Here is an 18365-nt window from a genome sequence, read left to right as displayed (position 1 = left end):
TGTGTATATAGTGCGGCTCGCAGCGCGTAGTACCTCACGCGTTTGCACAGCGCCCAAACGCGACTCCCTTTTTCCTACAACGAGTTCATATGAACTCTGTTGGTGTGCCGTCCCCGTTGCGTTCCCGTGAACCCGCCGTCGACGGAAGTCCCATTTCAGCATTAACATATGGACCAAACGTTGAAGGAATACGATGATCAACCATGTAAACGACCGGTGAACGATAGCTTCCACCTCATGCGTCAAGTCCAACATTCGTGAAATAGACCACTCCGAGCCTGTGGGTCAGCCGAGTGCTTTCTGAAAGGTGCAAGTGTACCTGGTCGTCTTCTATGCAAGAGCGTGGAATGATCCATGCAAGTATCTACACCTCGAAATGAGAACAACTCTTACGTCGAAGCAACGTGTAATTCAAGTCCGAGCCGGACATCACATATGTGTCAACCTGGAAAGATTACCTATCTGTGGACCAGAGACGTCTATCGAGAATGTCCATTGGGTATGGTACATGTTGTCGTAGCCAAGAGAGAGTGGTGGAGAGTCCTTGATCGATGTCCACCGAAGAGGATGTCGCTCAATAAGAGAAGATCATCAGCCATGGGTTGAGAAGGATCTGTCACCAAATATCTCGTCAATGACAATCGTCTCAAGAGACTGCAGAATCTATACCGGATACAAAACATGACAGCCGACGACGATGCTACGGAATGATTGACACACGTTAGCAGATGTTCGTTAGCGAGCGCTAGTCATGATGAACGTACGCAACCGGCACGATGACAGCCCAGTCCCATCCAAAAATGCGCCATCCAATTGGGACAACATCCGTGGTGAGAATGATCATGATAAAGATCATGATGAATGAGAACGCGAAGGCGATCCAGAAACGTTTCAAAATCTTCGGCACCTCCTGCCAGAAGTTAGAGCGCTCGACTTCTTTCTTCGTTGCACCCCAGGTGATGTTGTACGAGAAAAGGTGTGCGAGGAGTGCCTGAGACAAGTGAAGGCTCAGGCCACCGAAGAAGAAGAAGCTGGCGAACAACCGTCAGAGGTGCTTCGGTAAGGCAACGAGGGAAAACACTGACAAGAACGGAATCCAGGTCAGGTTCTCGACGACAGCGTCCAACAATGACCGAGAGCCGAGACGATATTCAAGCATCGTGAATCCAAGGTTACCTGCACCGGGGAAGACAACCGTGCACGCCAACCAAATCTCAAAGCTATGCTCGTAGTAGTCATCAATCTGTAGCACGGTGTCAGGAGGATTCCGCTGGAAGGCAACGACAGCGTACCGGTAGGTTCCATCCGAGGAGGAAATAGTTCATCGTGGACAGAACGAAAGCGCCGGAAAGAGCGTCTATTGTATTAGTCATCAGCGGGCGTTGTCTTACGGCAGCATGTTTGGCACCCACAGTACGAGAACATGTCTGTACAAAGTGATCAGTCCATACTATCGCATGAGCAGGTGTGGATGCAACCTACACGACATCATCCCGATCTTATAGTGAATCGGAGCGTCCGACCACATGAAGGTACGCAACTGCTTGGTGATAGGGCCCTTGTACCACCACTGGACGAGCGGGTTGAAGATAAGCTCGTTACATCCTTTGCCCCAATATTAGATGCAACCCGGCGATTGTTCAGAATACCCCCTTGCTCACCGTAGGAGTACTTTTGCCAGCGGTTAAGCTCGTCATCACACGTGAGCGAAACACCCTCCTTGAAGCCGCGGTTGGAGTAGGTAGCCCAGCGCATGACAAAACCGCGCAGCATGAGACGAAGCGCCATATCGAAGTCCTCAGACACGTTCGACTCGGACCAGATCTTCTTCTTTCCATCAGCCTCGTCAATGAAGGCTGCGTCCTGGAGCGCAGACCATCGAAGAAACGCATTGTGTCCGACGAATGGAGCAACCTCGCCGTTCGCGCAGCACATCGAAATGCAGCGGTTGATCCGTCGCGTGAAGTGGGTGATGCCGTTTTCGAAATAGTGATGCGCGACCTGCATGACGTCCGACTCGTGTTGGATGATGGCGACCTCCGGGCACTCAGCGAGCTCACGCGCGGCATCGCGCAGGCAGTCTTCCGGTACGATGGTGTCCGAGTCGACGATCAAGATGATCTCTCCCACACGAAGGGACTTCGCGTTACAGGCCCATGGCCGCCACTTACGACCGCTCTCCTCGTACGTCTCCTCGATGGCCATCTCAAGCGCGCGCTCCTCGATGTTGTCCTCAAAGTCGTCAACGCCGTTCGCTGCTGCCGCTGCTGCTTCGAGCTCGAGGATGTGTTTCTCCATCTTGAGCGAGAGGGCAAGGCCGTAGTTCATATTCGACGCCTTCTTGAACCGACCCGCCCGCTTGTAGCCGTCGGGTGCGCTGCTGTGGGGCGGACGCGCAACCCATCCGATGTTGTGGTCGGCGTAGAAAGAGATACGAGCCTGGCGCTCCTCCTCAGAAATGAGTTGCAGGCCGTCGTCGTGAACGAAGATCGACGAGGTGCCGCCCTGGCGCGCGTACGTCTGCATTGCCTTCTTGAGCGAGTACACCGAAGGCGCACTGTTGAACAAGCAAGCAAAGACAAGCGTAGGTTAGCACTCCGCCACAGATCGCACTGTACTAAAGTCAAAAGCCAATCGCCCGCCGGCAATGCCTCTCGGGAGCAGTGACGGTGCGTAGGCTCGACCCGGAGCGCTGAACGGATTAACCAACCTCCATTGCCTCGGACGCTCAAAATAGTTTGGGCCATAGGAAAGGAACCGTGATAAAAATCCGGACTCACATAGTTTCCGTCAGACTCTCCTTGTACACGGGCATTTCGATCGTCATGTGCGGCAGGTTTTCGTCGACTAACTTGTTCGGCGCAGGGGGCACCGCCGAGTAGTACTTCGAGTTCTCATGGAATTGCGCGACCGGGCCGATGCTAGACGGAGGCAATATAGCACGTCAGTAAAGTCCGCCGCGATTGTCTCAGGGCGGAACCTAAGCCCGAGGGTCGCGGAGAATCAAGGCACTCACACGTAGGTGATGTTGGTGACGATCATGAGAGAGAAGAACTGGAAATGGAATCAATGGTCAGCTCATACGCTAGTGCGGCAGGCGGTGATAGTTCCTGCCAAGCGTGGTCTGGAACTCACTAGAGACACGCAGAACAGGAAAGGCACTGTGACGAGGAGCGCGAACCGGGGCCAATATCCGTCAAGGAGGGACTCCTCGAGCAGCACACTGACGCCGCTCCCAATAAAGACTGATCGTCGCATCAGCATAGGGGTCAGGCTGGTAGGAGAAGGCACCATCACTTACAGAGAGAGAGTCCAGCACCTAGACCACAGTACACAGGGGCGAACATCCGCATAGGCCTAGCGGAAGGGCCATCGGCAGTTTTCTCGACGTCGCTTGCGTTGGCCTTCCAGTACCCGAAGATGTTGCAGCCGCGCTTCTTGGGGGCCTTCAGTTCCTTGGGGGCGGGCACGACGGCGCCCGGCTTCTCACTCGTCGCCTCGACCGTCTTCTCTGTGAGGTTGACGTTAGAAGCGACAGTAGAGGGCGCAGCGGAGCTGGCGAGCGAGGCGAATGCGGAGCGGCGGGTCCAGACGAGCTTGATAAGCTTCTCTTCGAAGTCGCGGCACGTGGGAATGATGCTGTCGAGATCGTAAGTCCATACGACCATCACGCGTTCGTCGCGCTGGTCACGGTACCAGAGGCGTTAGAGTTGGGTCAAGAGTGAAGAGTGTACGGGGTGAGCTTACGATGAAGGCGGCACATTGCTCCTTATCCGCACGGGGCAGGAATGCCATGGAGTCCATAATCTGGATACGCGTATCGGTGTCGACATAGATGCAATCGGCATCCTCCTTGCTGAGAAAGACAAGTCTGATGAGCATCAGAGGGATCATCATGCAGATTGGCGTACGTACACAGTGCCCAATGCCGCATGGATTGCTGCGCTGCGGACCTTGACCGCGACGACGGGGTTCAGGACACGTATGGCTACCTCGAACGGCTCTAGGTACTCGTTTTCGTAAGGGAACACACGAAAGTTGTTGTTATCGACTCGAAGACAAACTCCCGCGTGGATGTTCTCTTCCGATGGCTTGAACCACGCATCCCCTTGTGTCTACGACGCAAGATTAGTTCACCTGAGCTCAGTAAGGAGGGAGATGCCGGGATAGCGCACCTGCTTAAAAATGTGATGAAGCAGGGCATCGTAGGCGTCGTAGTCCATGACGGCAAAGAAACGACTGTGGGGGAGGAAGGATGGGCAGGGAGATGCACTTCCGTACAAGCGGGGTCCGCACGGAAAGCGGCGGGCGAGGCAATCGTTGCTCTTGATTTGGACCTTATAACGGCCGACGCCGGCAGGGGTATTGAAGGCGGCGCGATGAATCAGTCGGATCCTAGATCCCTCGAAAACAGGCGATTTGCGCTGGTTCGTGCGCCATCCGTAGGTTTCGCCACTCGACGTTCTACATCCATATATCAGACGCTCAGAAGGTTCTGACAGCACCGTATCTGGAAGAACGTGTCAAAGCTGCAAGGGGCGGCTGTCCAGGGCCACAATACAACATCTCTTAGCGGCCGTGTCAGCGCGGATGCATATCAACGCTATGATTTGAAATTGTATACCTGCTGGCGTCCCGCGTATCCTGACTTCCGGGAAGTTGTATGGACGAGTTGCTTCTCGCTCATGCCGAGTCGGGATGCCCTGGCGGTCGAGGCGGGTGCGAAGATCTTGGAAGTCGATGCGACGTACGTCGGTGCCTGCATCAGAAGGGGTTTGAGCTGCCACGACTTACCGGCGGACGCCTGAAACCTGCGCGAACTAGTGGTAACGGTTCGTGCTTCGATGAAAGTTTCGGCTCACAGCCAATATCGACCGACAAGAAGGAGGCCTGGGAGGCTTGCTCACACTACCATTGCTCAGCAAGGTGACAGAGAAACATGCACCTTCGTATATTCACAAGGCCAAATCGACAGTTTTACGCGACTTTTACATGCCCAGGGGAATACGACTCAAGATATGATATATCTCTGTAAACGAACATCGCTTCAGCGTCTGGATCAGTCCATGTCAGATATGCCACACAATGTGTTAAACTCACTGTCAGTGGACGATCCGGGTCGGAAACTACCCGAAGCTCATCCCTGCGCGTTTGTCTCTCGAGTGCCATTGGCCGGCCGCCTGTAGGTGACACGGTCTGGCGGTGCAGATGAACACGTTCCGGTTCAGAAGCATGGGTACAACTTGAACTGTGCCTCTTGACCGAGCGCACGAAACCAGGAACTATAATATCTCTGGGGAGGGATCCACCTGATGCGGTAATAACGCGCGGGTGTTTCTGGAGATGACGGAAAGGCGCACCCCAGAAGCGTACCTTCCCATATGAAAGAACAACAGTTGTCAGCAGAGGCAGATGGATGAGACGGTGTGTTCAGGAGAACGGTGCGGTGGACTCATCACTGGCATCTCATGTACACGGATGGAACAGCGATACAGAGGGACGTGATGAGCCGAGAAACGCAGACCAGCTCTCACTTGAGCTGGATGAAGTCTTGCCAAATGAACGACATAATCCGTCAGATAAGAATAAGGCAAAGCGAAGAAAGACATTCGGTATTTTGGGAGTCTATATTGAGAGAACCTAGACCTGAGAATACAGAGGCATGGTCCGAGCAGATAGAAACATCTTCTGGGACGAGGGGCGGTGAGGGCGTGGTGGACGCTGCGAACAACGAGCGTGCCGCCAGGCGCAACAGGGACCGACATTCAATCGGAGTAATCCCCGAATATAGGCTCCGCCCTAGCCGTAAGCGGGCGCCTTTGCAACTTTCGTCTGCACCCTCATCTTAACTCACTCTAGGCAGGGTTAGGGAAGGCATTGCATTTCTCTGGATACCGATAATCCCTCTCATCTCTGACCACCCTCAACTCAGGAGTGCATTCAGGCAGCCGTCTGAACCCAAGTCAGGTATCGCCAAGACCAATCACACTCACTCCATCTCATCGGCGCGATCGGGCCTTCTTCGGCAGGCGACGTGCGCACCCGCCGTCTTCGTGGCTGCCTGCCGGGCGGACATGGCAGGTGTGCGCTCCAGCGCATCTGTAACTGCGTTCCAGGAACCGATCAGATGAAATGGTGAGAAAATTACATTCTCAATGTCGCATCGTGCTATGTCTAGGATCCAGGCGAATGCCTCGTGGCTAGCTTCCTCCTTCGCGGGACAAATTGTGACACCGGCCCAAGCTGTTGCACCTCATCTCTCCGTGGATGACAGCTTGTCCTGTGGCCACGGTCTTTGTGCTATGTATTGTCAGCGAAATAATATCTCTAGTATTGCTGGAGGATACGAAGCACCCCAACCATGCTCAGGATCATTGAGCCATCCTTCGTGCACGTCGGAGCTGGCGGCATCACCGAATAGTCACCCGGACGCTATGATGCCGGGTGCTGATTCAGCACGCTTGAACACTTGACGGTCTTCATCGGCTCGCTCCGTGAGTCGTCTTCGTCTGTACCATCAAGGCTTCCAGTGCGGCCATGCTCAGACCTAGGGTCGACGCTATTCTATCGCTCGGGATTCGATCGCAAATATACTCGTATCACATATAATTCCTTTATCATGGGAGCTGAATTGTGTCGATATAGTTCAGGGCAAGGGACCAGTGCGGTCGTTACGCACCGTTCACGTCTTCGTCGAGCGATGGTCCGGATATACCAAAGTCATTGATAATTGGGGAGCTACCGTGGGTTCTCTGCTCCGCTTTGGGGGCAGGCTGCAGACAATCCCCATGCTAGTACGTCGCGATTCGCCGCCCCTCAGCGACCCGCTGAAGGAAGTACAGTAGCCCTCAATAGAGCTGATCGCCCTGGAGCAACCAGAAACTCATGGCGGTATTCTCACGTTCTTCCACTTAGTGCAACTGCGCCTGCATAATGGTGTCATCACGGGCTCGACACGAATATAAACAAACGTCTTCGGATAGTGATGGAGCAATACGGCTTACGCTCGACAGAAGCCGTACCTCAAGAACTTCCTGTGCAAGTGGTCGTCCGTCATGAGCTGTCCACAACGCACAGCCGCCTTCCCGGGATTTATCGAGCCTTCTGGCGAGTCAAGGCGTGCTCGAAGGTGAGGACGAGTACTTCTATGGGCTGACAGACGGTGATTCACGTCCTGCGTTGCCGAAGGGCTGGATTACAAATGGCGCATGAAGAACGGACAAGACTGTGTCTTCGAAGAAGCCCAAGTCGGAAATACACCGCGAAGTTGACGCGGGCCGTCGGAGACCGATTCACAGGGTCTGCGATGACAGGAGCCCGGAGAGCGCTTCCTCTGCAGCGACACGATCGCTTACTGCAAGCCAAGACATGCCGCTGACGCACCGTCCATATGCATGATAAGGACCTCCCAGGGAAGAGGATTCCGTTCAAGATCGGTGAAAGATGTCCAACGTCTGACTACTTCTAGGCACAATCCGCAATTCGCCCATGGTCAATCACCTACCCTGCAGGTGTTCAGACAAGGGGGATGGCACAACGAACGCCCATAGTTGTTCTCGAAAGTGCGCAGGGGACAACGATAGGGCGTTGGTCTGGAAGGTCGTACTTCACTGGGCGGGTGAATCCTTATCTCAGGCACTGGGCCCTCGCCCATCGTCCGTGATCACCACCAAGGATTGCATGCGCTGTACGTCCGACGCACAATCTCCACAGAAGATTTTCGATGCAAGAGGGAACTGTTACAATTGCCCGACCAGCCCGCGATCCAGAACGCTATCCGGTGTGCTCGACGAAATCCGTCGGTCGCAGGCCAGTCGAGGCTTTTGTGCGGATGGTCATCGACTCTCAACAGCCCGGTCCCACGCGCGCTTGAAAGCGAAGATCACCTCCAGCAAAGTCTCGTCGGCTCCGTTCCACTCTCGCTCGGACATCTAGATTCTGTCATCTCGGATTTGTGCACACCGGCCGGGGGCCGTGTGACAGCTCCTGAACGTGACAAATTATATTCTTCCTCCGCCAATCTCCGCATCGACGTCTGGTCCATCGGCAGCCAGGCCCCCCGTCTGGCGTCCAGCGTCAGGGGCAAGCAGTCGAGTCCAAGTCTCATGCTTCCTCCTGCAGTGACCACAAGGTGAGCCTGGGATCCCTACCTGATTGGTCTGAGCCTGGCGCACCTGCCGACGGTAGTTCTCGTATGTCGCGTGGGTCCCACGTCCGGATATGTTGCACGGCGAAATGCTTTAGGCTGTGCATCGAGGACCGGCTTCGTTGAAGGTCTGAGATGTGCTCCTTTTCTTCTCTTCGCCTTCTGGTTTCCACCGCCCCCGGTGAGCGCTTCTTGCTCCGCGAATCCGCTATACAGGTGTAGAACGATAGCGAATGTGCTTCTGCTCTGATGAGGAATGACGTGATCAACTCTCTTGCTCGTCGAAGAGCCCTGTCCTGGTTCCTGACATTCAGCCGATGATGTGGAGCCAGGACATAGTGTGTGTGGGTGTCCCTCTTATGTCCGGGCCCGGTGGAAACCTGTTAGATGTTGCGAGCCGAGAGGACGACGTCGGGACCTGTCCCCGTCCATCTTGTCACTATCAAACATTCATGCTGCATAGCATGGCAAGGGACGCGAGACGGTTCCTCTGTGCCCTGGCGGCAGCAATGGCTTCCAAGAATTGGCAGACGGATTGCTCTCGGCTGAGATTGATCGGGCGAACGAATACCTCTCAGCATACTGTTCGAGTGGCCCGACGGAGAGGGCCTCTATCCGCGAATTGAGCGCCAGTCCAAGAATACTCGGATCTGGGAGCCCAGGAAAACGTGCGACACATTGCGCACGGTCTGCCTTTCTCCCGTCTTCGATTTCATTGAAGGCGCGCTATCATAGCATCCTCATAAGGGCCTGCTCGGCGGGTTTCGTCACTCGAGGCATCCCTTCCTTCGCCTTCACCTTCCCTACCCGTGCGACCGCGCTCGCTCTCATTCGGTCCTTACTACGTCCGCGCCGGTTTCACCTATTTTCGCAATGGCGGACTCTTTGCAGCCTTCCACCTCCAGCAGTGCCGCCTCGTCGTCTGAGAGGCTGGCTGCCCCGACCCCTCGGTCGTCGTCTCCAGTAGCGACCACACCTACGACGACCATGGGCTCCAAACGCCAGCGTCCCCTTCAGCCTCCGCCTTCCTTGGGTGCGGAAGACATGCGTCGCGACCCGTTTCGCACCCCCGATGCATCCGTACCGCCCACGCCTCGTTCCGTAGCCAGCAATCCCTTTTCCCCTCCCGCAAGCGTTCTCAATCTCAGCTCCGAGCAGAACATGCATGGGGTACATCAGTCTGTAGGGAGCATCGGGTCCTTACCGTACTACCCCTTCCCGCAGCCGGGATCTGCGCCCGGCTCGCGCCCGCACACCGGCGCGAGTCGCGTCTCCATCCAATCTTCGCTCCGCAACTCGACGACTGATCTGCAAGTGCACGACGTCCCGCGCGGTATGGGTCCCGGGACGCGTAGTAGGCGCAGCTCGCACGGGCCAGTCCGGAGCTCGTACATGTCCCCGCCCGCGATGCCTAAGCGTGCCACGGTCGTGCTCGAAGGCGGCGAGTCCAACGGGGGCTCGACAGCAGTGCCGACGATCCGGAGCGGGAAGCGCCATCGGTCTTCGATGCTCACAGGCGAGATCGAAAAGCCCTGGGTGACGGGAAAGGACTTCTATGAGAGGCTCTCGTACTATGTCACGTACAGCGTCGCGATGTTGGGGATCGTTGGCAGCGTCCTCCGCGTGTACTTCAGCTGGGTGCAGACTCCACGCCTCGGCAATCTCTGTCTCGTCATGGAGGACAATTTCGACACCTTCGACAACCAGTATACGTGGTTCCAGGAGGTCGACATGAGCGGGTTCGGGTGAGTTTCGTTGCCTTTCACAGCTTTCTGAAACACCATCTCACGCGCGATCTGTTTAACAGTAACGGCGAGTTCGAGATGACCACCAACTCGCCAAACAACTCCTTCGTCGAAGATGGCAAGCTCTACCTTGTCCCGACACTCACTTCCGACGTCATCGGCACGAACAACGTGCTCAACGGCTTTACCTACAACATCACCGGTTGTACTGCAACCAACTCCACGACTGGTTGCGGCGCCGTGTCGAACGAAACTGCAGGGGTCGTCATCAACCCCGTCATGAGCGCCCGTATCTCGACGAAACACAGCCACAACATCCAGTACGGCAGGGTGGAAGTAGTCGCGAAGCTTCCGCAAGGGGACTGGATATGGCCCTCCATCTGGATGCTTCCTGTCGAGGAGACGTACGGCGCTTGGCCGGCGTCGGGCGAGATCGACATCATGCAGGCACGTGGAAACGCTCCCAGCTATCCCGCTCAGTGAGTCCAAGCACTTTGTCGAACGCCTCAGATCGCGGTTTGACTGACTTGACCCATCTTCCTCAGGGGCGTCGACTACGTCCGCGGGTCACTGCAGTGGGGTCCGTTTACGTGGCTCAACGGCGTCAGCAGGACGTTCGGCTGGTGGACGAACCGGCGCCAGACATTCGCGGAGAAGTTCCACACGTTCGCGATGGAGTGGAGTCCGGAGTTTATCCGGCTCTACGTCGACTCGCGTCTCACGTACATGCTCTACCTGCGCTTCAACGAGCCCTTCTTCAAGCGTGGGGACTTCCCGCCCGTCGTCCAGAACGGGACCGACTTCATCTCCACGCCTGACCCCTGGAAGGACGGAACTCCCAACGTTGCGCCGTTCGATAAGCCCTTCTACCTGATCATGAACGTCGCTGTCGGTGGTACTAGTGGATGGTTCCCGGACGGCGCTGGAAACAAGCCCTGGCTCGATCATTCGTTGAGTACGTGTCTTCGCTTTACCCCGGCACTTGGCCTTCCCTTCGCTACTGAAGATAAGAGACTGTTGCTGATAGTGCATTTGCAGCCGCCATGCAGGACTTCGCCTTGGCCCAAGACGAGTGGTATGCGACTTGGCCTCAAAACATCGCCGAGCGCGCGATGGTCGTCGACTCGGTCAAGATGTGGCAGCGTTGCTAATCGTTGTCCATCATTGCCTCATGTCATAACAACATCGAAGCAGCCCATTCTATCTCACCCTCACCTCGCTGCCGTCCGGTTGCCGATCGGACAGCGAGCACGACGCAGGAGCTAACGCCTTCCTGACCTCTCTACTGCCATGACAAGAAGATGAATCCGCATGGCCTCCATTCCGACTCTTGATAACAAACGTATTTATGTCCGTGCTTCGCTGCCTCCCGGACTTTCTTCACCGTGGACTTAGGAAGGCGTAGCCGCTGATCCACCTCCATCTCCTGCCGGACATCTCTCCTATGCTACAGTGGTACACGAGCACTGTTCAGTTCACGTACGTATCCTGACAGTTGCTCGGCAGTCGTGATGTAACTATCGCCACCGACCTGACGTGGTTACGTCCCTTGCTGTTATGTTCTTATCGTTCTGTGACTGATGTTTCGGAGCGTGTGGCACTGAGAGGTCGTGCATTGAATACGACTACCTTCCATTCAGGTACTGATCTCCGGTGGCGTGTTGCCGTTCTTTATCCCCTCACAATTCCCTGTCGTTGCTTGTCCGTTGCCTTCTTGTAGTGACTTATTATAGACTTTCTGCTGCGTAATATCGCTATTCCCCGCATCACATCCTTGGTTATCTCGGTGCTTGTTTTCGTGTAACAACTGCTACATCATAGAGGTTTGCTAAACACGGACGCTTGCACATGAAATGTAATATACCCATTACTACCACCGCATTACGCGGGCAATGACAGCCATACATTGATGGCGTCAGCTAAGACGAAAGTGCTTGCTATGCGTGCACGTCTGCGGATTGTCTACACTTACGACGTTCTGTCAAAGTGCAGCTGAATGATGATGTGAAGTGCTCGGAGGAATGCAGACTGTAAGTGAAATTTGAGGCCATGGGTCCACGTTCTCGTCCCGCAGCATCTACATAGAGGGAAGCAGAAGCAGCATGGCGTACAGGCTTGAAGTACGTCCCGGATGTTGCGTTGTCCTATCTCCTCACATTTTGCCAAACCCGGCATCGATATCGCGTGTCACTTCGTTACTATATCACAATCGAGTCGGTGTTTGTGAGGCTTCACCAATGTCATTTCGCCTTGATTTGTAGTGTAGAGACCTAGTAATCAACGCTCCAAAGTCCTGAGCGGCGAAGGCGCAGCTCCATGTCCAGATAGTACTCCGGTGATATCGGGTTAAGGGAAAAAGGGATAGTCTGTGGCGTACATGAATGGATATACTTCGGAACTCACATTTTGAATGCCAGGTTGCCCTGCGCCTCCGCGGGGGATCGGGACGGCATCTGATGGTGTACGTACATCACCACGACAGGCTGCGTTCAACGCCACAAGCAACCTCCCCGAGGGTGCTGGCGTCTCTATTGGCGCTGACTGACTGGGCGGAGCGCGGGAGGGGCTGGATCGACGGAGATTGAGAGGAAGGGCCGTCGTGAGATTGATTCCCGGTAGCGCGACCTGCGCGGTACGCCCTACGTCAGCCACCAACCACAGCTCAGAATCCTTGTACAAGGGCGCGATTGTGCGACGAGGCTGGCAGGTTGCACATGCCTTCGCTGAAGGATGCAGCGAGTATACAGGCACCAGCGCGACCTCGGCCCTTGCCGCCCCCTCCAAGCACGATAACAGGGACTCTGACACGACGCATTGCAGAGATGTGCTGGAGAATGGTAGATAGATCGTTTTCGATGACGTTAACGTTGATGCTCGGTAGTCAACGGCGCGCGAGGTCCGACTCGAACAGGTACTCGTATGCCGCCCGCGCGGCCGTCTAGATTACATCGCATCAGGGGGAGGATCCATTTCCATGTAGGTAGATCTGAGTCATACCTCACAAGGCTTGGAGTCCATGCCGAGATAACGTCGTGTCATAAGCACGAATGCTTATTAGTCTCCGAGAAATACGTTAATCCACAATGAAGATCTGCTCATGAGGCGCGAAGGTTTTAAATACGCAGGGGGCCATGACGCCTATGAATGCTCATCTGATAAACGACTTTCTCTTGCGGCCCCACAGCAGGCGGGGTCAATTGGGTCGAGGACGCTCTAGACGTCTTCCCCCCGCTCATTTGGAGGTCTTGCAGATGCATCATCGAAGGCGCCGCTGCAGGCAGCTCGGGATCTGGGATAGACAGACACGTGTACTAGCATGTGCCGGAGATAACGAGCTCTGTCGACCACCTGGCGACAGCTTACTGAACCCAATATTTCATGCACAGGCAAATCCCAGATATTATCATAACAATCACGTTCCTCACGTTCCACCTTAAATGCGACTGGTGGCGTCAACATGAAGCAGGGTGTACGTATCTTGAACGCCGAGTCGTCTAGGGGTCAGCGGCCATCCAGGGATGTGCAGCAAGAAGCTTCGATGGATGAAGTGAAGATTTCTTTCTAAGACATTAAGCCACCGCCTTTACCTGGCCACGAGCATTACTCACTGCCAAAGGAGCGCAACCCGATGAGAGCGACCCGGAGTTATGTGCAGTCCGCAGTTCGGGCGTGACGCGGTCACCTGGGCTTATGCAGTGTTAAGACCGTTTACAGACCCAGTGTCTGGCCTTCTTGCGGCGGCTTGTGCGGTTCTCCGAGTCGGAGTAGGGGTCACTGACTCGTCGTCCCTAGATTGCCGCGAGAAATGCTGGCACTGCTCCTTGAAAGGATGGCGACTAGGAGAAGCTTATCCGGTGAAAAGTAGACTTCACCAGCGAAAGTAGGGATCACCTGCTAGTCGGTGGTTCTGGTGGTCGCTCTGCACCCCGAATTGCCCAATCGGGTGTATCGGGCACGGGTTGGCAGGTTGCATCAGCCTGCCCTAAACACGAGCGCTACGCTGTCGTCGCGGCGGCGTCGTTGAACTTGAAGCCTAAACATTCGAAGACGCCGACGAGGGGAGTGCGCCGCAGCGGATGTTACTCGTCTGTATTCACTGACTTTCTCTTGTGTTTCCTACCACTCTGCTATCTCGGCCAATGGGTTGAAGAAGTTTCGTGAAAAGCGCCCCTCAGTGTCCTTCGCTCGACTGCGGGATTCCTTCGGCCTCACAGCACCTCCGCCGGACCTGTGATTCATCCTAAGCATTCCATTGCTATGTTCTAGAGGCACATACGGTAAGCCGACTTCTAGCTGCGGCATCAGACCCTATACCGCACTGTGAATATACTCATGGGTGTCTCTTAGGGTGTAAAGGGGCCGTTAGGGACGTCATTGCCCGTCTTACCCAAACCCAAACCCTCCGTTTCGGCCTCACGACCGTGCAGTCCTTTTTCAGCCATCCGCTACGTGCACCGCAGACCGGTCCATGCAAGGGAATTTGACTGCCTTCTGAATTTCTCAGCTAGAACCTCTGGCTTTCAATGCTTCACTTCACTCCATGCCTTCCTTCGCGGCGGGGCGCCTCAAACATACCCAGGGGACGGATATCCTGTCTCTGCAGATCTTTCACGATGGCGACGGAGGTTCATCGCTCGATGAGATGGTGGCGTGCAGGGTACGGCGGCGGCTGAACAACAGCCCATGTTGTGAGGGAGTTGCATTTGGATGAATCAGTAAGCATTCCAGTTGGTTCACGAAGTCTGGCACTCTGTGCCTTGACAAGCACGAAGCATCGCGTTTACAGCACCTCATGGACTGGATCACGCATCCCGTGCAATGACGGCAGTCATGATAGTCCGGTACCTAGGGCCAGAATGGAACTAGGGCATGGGCTTCTGCATCCCATGCCCCGACTGTTGTTCGCTCCGTTCGGCACAACTAATGTAGTAGTATGTTTACGAGATGAGGGCATAACGCGGTTTGCTCTAAACGACATCGTCCTCGAGATGCGCTGCTTCCCTACATGACGTAGCTAGGTCTCCGCCGTACTCTGGCGGTCTTGATAGGCGGCTCCGGATATCTTGGCTCGAAATCTCTGTTCTCACGTCAAACAGGATAAGTTGCGGACGATCTTGTTTCGAAGGAGTAGGTGGGTTGCCCAAAACATTGTCCCCCGGCTCGGATTGTTTGACGCGCCATATGGGATTAGTTGAATCTTCCCTTGCTTTCGGCAAGCACCTCGCACGTTGCTTCCTGGTGGTAGTCATTTTGACGTGCCGCCCTGGATTACTTCGTAGCCCTCTGGTCCATGCCTTTCCTATCTGTGGCGTCTCTCGGCATGTGTCAAACACGCCGCTGAAGGTCTCAAGGACGTGACGGCGCTCCGATAGCATGAAGGCATTCCTGGGACGTCCTGCTTCCCTGGTCGAGAATGTAGGAAACGAGCAACGCTCAAGCGTCATGCGAAGGCCAACCTCTGCAGCGCTGACCTTTGTTGACAGCTGCTAATATAGGAAATCTTTCGATGGCCCACACCCTGCAAGGTATGCCGAAAAGATCTGTCTAATATCACCGCACGTTGATAGATGACGATAGGTCGAGAAGCGTACTAGCGCCTACTTGACGATGAAGGAATCCGAGATCTCCAGCCGCCTGCAGTTGCGCGTTCGTCCCATACTAGGCAGTCACTCAGCGTCCCTTACGCTTGATACGATCTGAGCCAAGTACAGTCATTCTCATGGATCCCTGGAACCCTTACACGCCGCCAACAAAATTGGGCGGTGCGCTCACGCCAGATTATCCAAACTGGCCGGAACGTTATATGCCCGTCCTGCATACGAGAGCCCCTCCAGTCCTCCACTCCCGCCATGGCTGACCTCAAGCCTTCGAGCTCGTCCGCGTCTTCGGCGTCGTCTTCTTCACGTCGACCATCGACCTCGGGCTCAGACGCCCCTCCACTCCCTTCTTATGGCCTCTCGATCTCCAACGACTCCCCGTCGAGTAGTGGCGGGGATGACGGCGCGCGCGATCCGTTCAAGACCCCCAACGCCTCCGTTCCCTCTACTCCCAAACCCTCCAGCGTTGTCAGCTTCAGCGCGTTCGCCGACCAGCCCGTGTATCGACGCCATGACAGCCGCACGTCCGTGCAGTCGGCACTACGCCAGGAAGTGAACAACGGCGCAGGTTCCTCCTCTGGTTCGCGGTCACAGCGCAACTCGTTCATGCCTCCTCGCCCTATCCGGCCGAGCACGGGTCGCAGCTCCACGCAGCTCTCGCGGATGTCGATGATGTCTCGCGTCAAGAAGCCCATGCGATCCACCATGCTCACCGGCAAGATCGAGAAGCCGTGGCTCACCGAGAAGGACACCCGGTTGACACTCGCGTACTGGATTGTATACTTCGTCGCGTTCCTGGGCGTGGCCGGCGGTGCTATCCGCTGCTACTTCGCATGGAAGCAGACGCTGCACCTTGGGAACCTGTGCTTGGTGATGGAGGACAACTTTGACACCTTCGACCTGGAGAACACCTGGACGCAGGAAGTCACCATGAGCGGTTTCGGGTGTGTTATCTTCCTGCTTATCTTCTCGCCATCTCGTCCGCCCGCACGCTCGCGTTGATGTTGCGTCAACGGGTCGGACCGAAGTTTGGCTGCGACTGCGATTTCATTCTTGGGCTGACGGAACCTTGTTTTGACGCCACGCAGCAACCAGGAATTTGAGATGACCACGAATTCCGCGAACAACTCGTTCGTGCGCGATGGGCACCTGTACATCGTGCCCACCCTGACATCCGATGTCATCGGCTACAACAACGTGCTCGGGTCTCCCCCGTACATGTTCAATCTCACTGGTTGCACCGATGCCAACTCGACCAACTGCGGCGCAGTGTCGAATGCATCTGCGAACGTCGTCATACCCCCGGTGATGAGTGCCCGCATCCACACGAAGAATCAGTATGCGATCAAGTACGGCCGCGTCGAGATCTCGGCCAAGCTCCCGCGCGGGGATTGGCTGTGGCCGGCGCTATGGATGCTTCCAGTCAACGATGTATATGGACCCTGGCCACGCTCGGGCGAGATCGATATCATGGAAGCGCGCGGGAATGGACCGGAGTATCAGGCTCAGTACGTCGCTTCGTCTTTCTCTTCACATGCCAGCCAGCGAATGCCAGTCTGACATTCATCTGTGTCTCTGTCTCACCTCCACCATCACTCCTTGGTACCGGAACCGAATTGTAGGGGCATCGACTACGTGCGCGGCTCGCTCAACTGGGGCCCGTTCTCGTGGCTCAACGGCGTCAGCAAGACGTTCGGGTGGTGGACGAACCGGCGGAAGACGTTCGCCGACGGCTTCCACTCGTATGTGCTCGAGTGGGACGAGCAGTTCATGCGCATCTACGTCGACTCGCGCCTGACGTACATGCTCTACCTGCGCTTCAACGAGCCGTTCTTCAAGCGCGGCGACTTCCCATCCGTCGTCTCCAACGGCTCCAACTTCATCGAGCTCGAGGACCCTTGGGCGAGCGGGACGCGTAACGTGGCGCCCTTCGACCAGCCGTTCTACCTCATCATGAACGTCGCGGTCGGTGGTACGAACGGCTGGTTCCCAGATGGGGTTGGGAACAAGCCGTGGTTGGACGGCTCAGACAGTGAGTGGCACTTGACTGTCTATCTGTCTTTGGCAATGCGAGGCTTACCAGCAATCTATCAGTTGCGATGACCGAGTTCGCTCAAGCACAGGAAAAGTGGTATGCGACGTGGCCCACAAATATAGAAGATCGCGCGCTCGTCGTTGATTCGGTCAAGATGTGGCAGCAGTGCTGATCGTTCGTTGGCTCGTCCTGCCATCCCTTCGCTTCTTCCCGTTCCTTTCTATGGACATCTGGGTCTGGTCACCGTGATTAATGGGTACTTGTATCTCGGTTACGGTATAGCCGCAAGATAACGCTGTCGTACCGGTCTATTAAGCTGGTCATTCTTGGGTTACTGGGCTGCTGGTGGACTACACGTACGGGTATTATAGCAATGCTAGATTTCACGTCTATACAACGATCTAAATGACATCTGTTGTGCCCGATGGTTGCAGTCGCTCTCTCTGTATCTTTATGGTGTGACTTGCGACTCTCTGGCAACAGAATGTCGTCTGCGAGAGTCAGTACGGCCGTGGAGTACTAGCTCGTTGGCAAAGGGAGGATCAGGGAAACTGACCACGTACCTCGTACCATTTCAAGACAATTGCGGATGGAGGGCCCTCAACTCGGTGAATTGTGATATTCCTGAGGTCCTACGCTCAGGAGACCGGCGCAGGGCCCTCTGGTTGGAATCCCTGTCATAAGCTTCAGACTAACACGGGAAAATACCAGGTAACACTTGACGTAGAGATAGCATGAACGGATCGATGTTGAAGGGTTCCGGTCAGGTAGGCGAAGGTCTAGCGCCGAAGTCGGTCGTGGGAACTCACAGATTGCGTCAGCAGGCAACACGTGGTGGCCAA

At 55.5% G+C, this 18365-nt stretch overlaps 4 protein-coding genes across 4 annotated transcripts; 2 read left to right on the top strand and 2 right to left on the bottom strand.

Moving 5' to 3' along the window:
- Window positions 1–533: 533 nt before the first annotated feature.
- Window positions 534–4223, bottom strand: DICSQDRAFT_108818 (uncharacterized protein; the record flags this gene model as incomplete). Its single annotated transcript, XM_007367749.1, has 15 exons — window positions 534–613; window positions 670–700; window positions 765–1031; window positions 1086–1243; window positions 1293–1357; window positions 1413–1427; window positions 1483–1605; window positions 1662–2557; window positions 2781–2921; window positions 3017–3054; window positions 3136–3245; window positions 3302–3683; window positions 3748–3856; window positions 3916–4115; window positions 4176–4223. 15 exons carry the CDS (start codon window positions 4221–4223, stop codon window positions 575–577), a joined length of 2622 nt encoding a protein of 873 aa, XP_007367811.1. The 3' UTR covers window positions 534–574.
- A 1662-nt stretch (window positions 4224–5885) lies between these two features.
- DICSQDRAFT_138563 (uncharacterized protein) lies at window positions 5886–8492 on the bottom strand. The gene is made up of 4 exons (XM_007367748.1): window positions 7189–8492; window positions 6846–7129; window positions 6646–6794; window positions 5886–6135 (listed from the first exon to the last, which is right to left on the bottom strand). The coding sequence occupies exon 1, from the start codon at window positions 8105–8107 to the stop codon at window positions 7883–7885; it is 225 nt and encodes a 74-aa protein (XP_007367810.1). The 5' UTR covers window positions 8108–8492; the 3' UTR covers window positions 5886–6135; window positions 6646–6794; window positions 6846–7129; window positions 7189–7882.
- Window positions 8493–9652: 1160 nt separating this feature from the next.
- On the top strand, window positions 9653–11042 carry DICSQDRAFT_65004 (glycoside hydrolase family 16 protein; the record flags this gene model as incomplete). Its single annotated transcript, XM_007367747.1, has 4 exons — window positions 9653–9891; window positions 9954–10370; window positions 10437–10846; window positions 10930–11042. 4 exons carry the CDS (start codon window positions 9653–9655, stop codon window positions 11040–11042), a joined length of 1179 nt encoding a protein of 392 aa, XP_007367809.1.
- Window positions 11043–16193: 5151 nt separating this feature from the next.
- On the top strand, window positions 16194–17695 carry DICSQDRAFT_65029 (concanavalin A-like lectin/glucanase; the record flags this gene model as incomplete). Its single annotated transcript, XM_007367746.1, has 4 exons — window positions 16194–16432; window positions 16577–16996; window positions 17111–17520; window positions 17583–17695. 4 exons carry the CDS (start codon window positions 16194–16196, stop codon window positions 17693–17695), a joined length of 1182 nt encoding a protein of 393 aa, XP_007367808.1.
- Window positions 17696–18365: the final 670 nt, after the last annotated feature.

Source organism: Dichomitus squalens, assembly GCF_000275845.1.
Source record: "Dichomitus squalens LYAD-421 SS1 unplaced genomic scaffold DICSQscaffold_28, whole genome shotgun sequence".
Taxonomy (NCBI): domain Eukaryota; kingdom Fungi; phylum Basidiomycota; class Agaricomycetes; order Polyporales; family Polyporaceae; genus Dichomitus; species Dichomitus squalens.
This window is presented reverse-complemented; position numbering and strand designations above follow the sequence as displayed.

What these genes read in the sequence shown, in the direction of transcription:
- DICSQDRAFT_138563 (XM_007367748.1), bottom strand. Translation starts at nt 8,107, where the DNA reads ATGAGACTTGGACTCGACTGCTTGCCCCTGACGCTGGACGCCAGACGG.